At 41.6% G+C, this 3,102-nt stretch overlaps 1 protein-coding gene across 2 annotated transcripts; it reads right to left on the bottom strand.

Annotated features, from left to right (window-relative positions):
- Positions 1-1,154: 1,154 nt before the first annotated feature.
- LOC135713972 (uncharacterized) lies at positions 1,155-2,498 on the bottom strand. Of its 2 annotated transcripts, none has more exons than XM_065237208.1 (3): positions 2,216-2,498; positions 1,480-2,096; positions 1,155-1,362 (listed from the first exon to the last, which is right to left on the bottom strand). In XM_065237208.1, exons 1-3 carry the CDS (start codon positions 2,492-2,494, stop codon positions 1,344-1,346), a joined length of 915 nt encoding a protein of 304 aa, XP_065093280.1. In that variant the 5' UTR covers positions 2,495-2,498; the 3' UTR covers positions 1,155-1,343. The 2 variants fall into 2 exon arrangements, with proteins under 2 accessions (XP_065093280.1, XP_065093279.1); XM_065237207.1 differs by having other exon boundaries at positions 1,155-1,358.
- Between the last annotated feature and the right edge of the window lie 604 nt (positions 2,499-3,102).

Genomic DNA, 3,102 nt, shown 5'->3' with positions numbered 1-3,102 from the left:
GGCAAAAAAAATCGTAGAACAAATGCTGTTCTACGCCTAAATTGTGCTTTTTGGAATATCTCTAAGCATGGAACTAAATCGAAGATTTAAACACGATGCTTCAGAATCCAAACAATGAAACGTGGACATCTCGTCACTATTGACAAGGCATACACAGTAAGAAGGACTAAAATGTGTTCCTTTGATTTCTGAACAATCCTGATCCCCTAGTTTTAAGTTTTCAGGACTAGGGTTCGCATACATGTAACGCAACATGAAAAGGTGATATTCCAGGGTTACTGGTTTGAAAAGATGAAAATTGACAAAAAGGAACGAACTGACCAACTTTACCCAATTGAACCTAAAGGCTTGACATTTGTTGATGTAGAAGCATAAATTCAGTGCCAACATTTCAAAGGGGCGTAATTGCATTTGTAAACAATGGCTTTAGCCGTCGATTCCTCGTAAATAAAAGCTCACTCATGAAAAATAATGACACCAGGAATGTCTCCTCTACCAGCTAGCATTGTTATTTTGGAGAGGTAAGATTTCATTCGCGTGAAATTGACGGCTAAAGTCATTGTTTACAAAAGCAATTACGCACCTTTGAAATGTTGGCACTGAATTGTAGACGGTCTGCTTGACAAAGACCAACATAAACTATGTAGTCTGATTTGTGGTAGAGTTTGCACGGAACGTCTTCCCTAGATTTGAGATAAAGATGTTCGGATGTAGTTAATTTTTGATGTGTATTGGCAAGCCAATGGTGGTCAGGTTTAGCGCTGCAACTATACGATTAGACGAATGATGGGACGTCGAGGGCCCCATAGAGGTTCTGCTTGGCTTCGCAACAGGTTGTCAGCGGCAAATAACAGGGACGTAGAACTAGATAGAATTAGATGCAGCTCTTGCAGGACTTCTTCTGTCTTAGTGGCTTAGTGAAAAAAGTGAGGAGCTAGAAATTGTATCCTGGACCTGGTTTTGACCAGATCAGCAATCGATTATAGAAAAAAAAACTCCACGGAAATCAAACATCACACGTACAGCCTACTCCCAATAACCTACTTTTTCTCCTTTTTGTTCCAAAATTCAATAAGACGGAATTCTTTCATTATTAAATATACAACTCGTTCGGTTCGTTCAATAAATATTCTTAACTATCTCTCGTTTTTTCCTTACAGCTATCTCCGTTGTGTACTTTTCCGTAAAAAATGCAATTTTCTTTATTACTAGTAGTTCGTTTAAAAAGTATAGTCTTCAAGTGGATTCAATCAATCTACAATCACCATTAGCAGCAGTCCATCCCTGTTACAACAAGAGCCCGCACTGATCAGTCGTCCTTCTCTTTGAGAGCAGCCAGTAGATTAAGCAGCCTGAATCTGTCTTGAAATCGGTAGGAAAGGAAGCAAAAGCATAATTGGTTAATTGTAGGTATTGCTGATGCGTATACAATTATCATTTGCTGATTGGATGTATCATTTGGGTCTGTATTAAACTTACATTCCGGACCTTCGCACGCGACATTTGCCCGTCTTGTCACGGTGTTCACCCCTGGCACATGGTGTAGCCGCAAGCGGTTGCGAGTTACCAGTCTGCTCACTCGGCAATGCTTCGATATCCGAATGACCGTGGCGGGCCATGTCCATACCTCCTTCGGCGGGATTTTTACGGTAGCGATTGCGTCGGTTGGCCATAATTCGAGAGTTGGAGTTTCGATACTTCGGTTTGAGAACCGGTTCGATGATGACCTCGACGGGAATTTCTTGGTAATCGTAATGAACCGGGCTCGGGTGGTAGTTGGGAGTGGGTTTGAAGATGTAGATATTGCTGGGAGGAGGGGTAGTAGTGCCCGGTGCAGACATGATATGAGTGGTGTTATCGTCTTTGGTGGGATCGGCTTCGATCCTAATTGGGACACTGGCTGGTTTCTTCGGTGGTTCTTCCATTGGTGCTTCGGTAGTCGTCGTTGTTCGCTTCGTAGAGGTAATCGAGACTGGTGTTTTGGTGGTTGACTTTGGTGGTTTTGAGGTTGTGGGACCACCGAAAATCGGAAGTGGGCTAACAGTCAGATGCGCTGGGTCATAATCGTAGTCTCCGTAGTCATAAATCGTGTCATCCTACAGTCCGACGCACGGAAGAAGAAAAAATAAGAACCCCCAATTGAAATGAAATCCATCAAATTTCTCAAAATGCTTGCTAATCAACGGTAACGATCTTCGGTATGTTTCTTTCTTACCCCAAATTCGCCATCGAACTTCTCACCATCGACGGAGATGATTTTCACATCTTTGATGTTGACGTGAATGTTGTACTTGCCGGTTTGCCGCTGGTCGTAGGTGGTTAGGGAGGGTCTTCCACCGCCGCCACCGCCGCCACCTCCGGCTTCTCTTTTGTCCGACTTATTCCATTTCATCGACGCGCTTTCCGCTATGCTCACATCGAGCAGCAAGATCAAAGTCGGCACCAGGAAAATTGCCAGTTTTCCTACGCTACTGGCCAATTCCAACCGCTTCATCGCAGGTTCTGCAGAAATGAAGAAAAATAATGAGGAAAGTTGTTATGGCTTCAATATATGCTGTCTGCTTATTTGATTAAGATAGCTAATTGTAATCATTATTAGATGATTTCATTTCCATACAACATTAATACTATAGCCTGGTATGTGAACTAAAATAATGGGATCGGAGTTCGATAAGAATGTTAACCGTTATCGAATAACGGTTATTTCTGTGAAGCTTCAATGACGTTACATTGAAAAGTAACTTCAAATAATTTTGAAGAATGAAGTCATACATTCTGTTTTAGATTTTATACGAAGCGACTGTTCACTCGATTTACTTTGATGTTTATTCAAACAATTTGAAGCATGACTGCGACTTTGAAAACATAACTCCACGGTGTGTGTGTGTGTGTAGGTTCCTACCACAAGCAAGATTGATTCTTTTCATTTATCTGCGGAGTAGGTCAAATTAAATTGCGATATAGTATCGGTAACCCAGTGGAAATGGTAAAAGAACTGTACAATACAATTCCGATTGTACTCTAACTATTCACAGACGGACGCTTCAAAGTTGAATTATCTTCTATGCTAACCTCAAAATGGTTAATTTCCTCTCATGAACC

Source organism: Ochlerotatus camptorhynchus, unplaced genomic scaffold (assembly GCF_037179485.1).
Source record: "Ochlerotatus camptorhynchus isolate MF236.1 unplaced genomic scaffold, CSIRO-AGI_Acam_v1.1 ptg000598l, whole genome shotgun sequence".
In the NCBI taxonomy this organism is placed as follows: domain Eukaryota; kingdom Metazoa; phylum Arthropoda; class Insecta; order Diptera; family Culicidae; genus Ochlerotatus; species Ochlerotatus camptorhynchus.
This window is presented reverse-complemented; position numbering and strand designations above follow the sequence as displayed.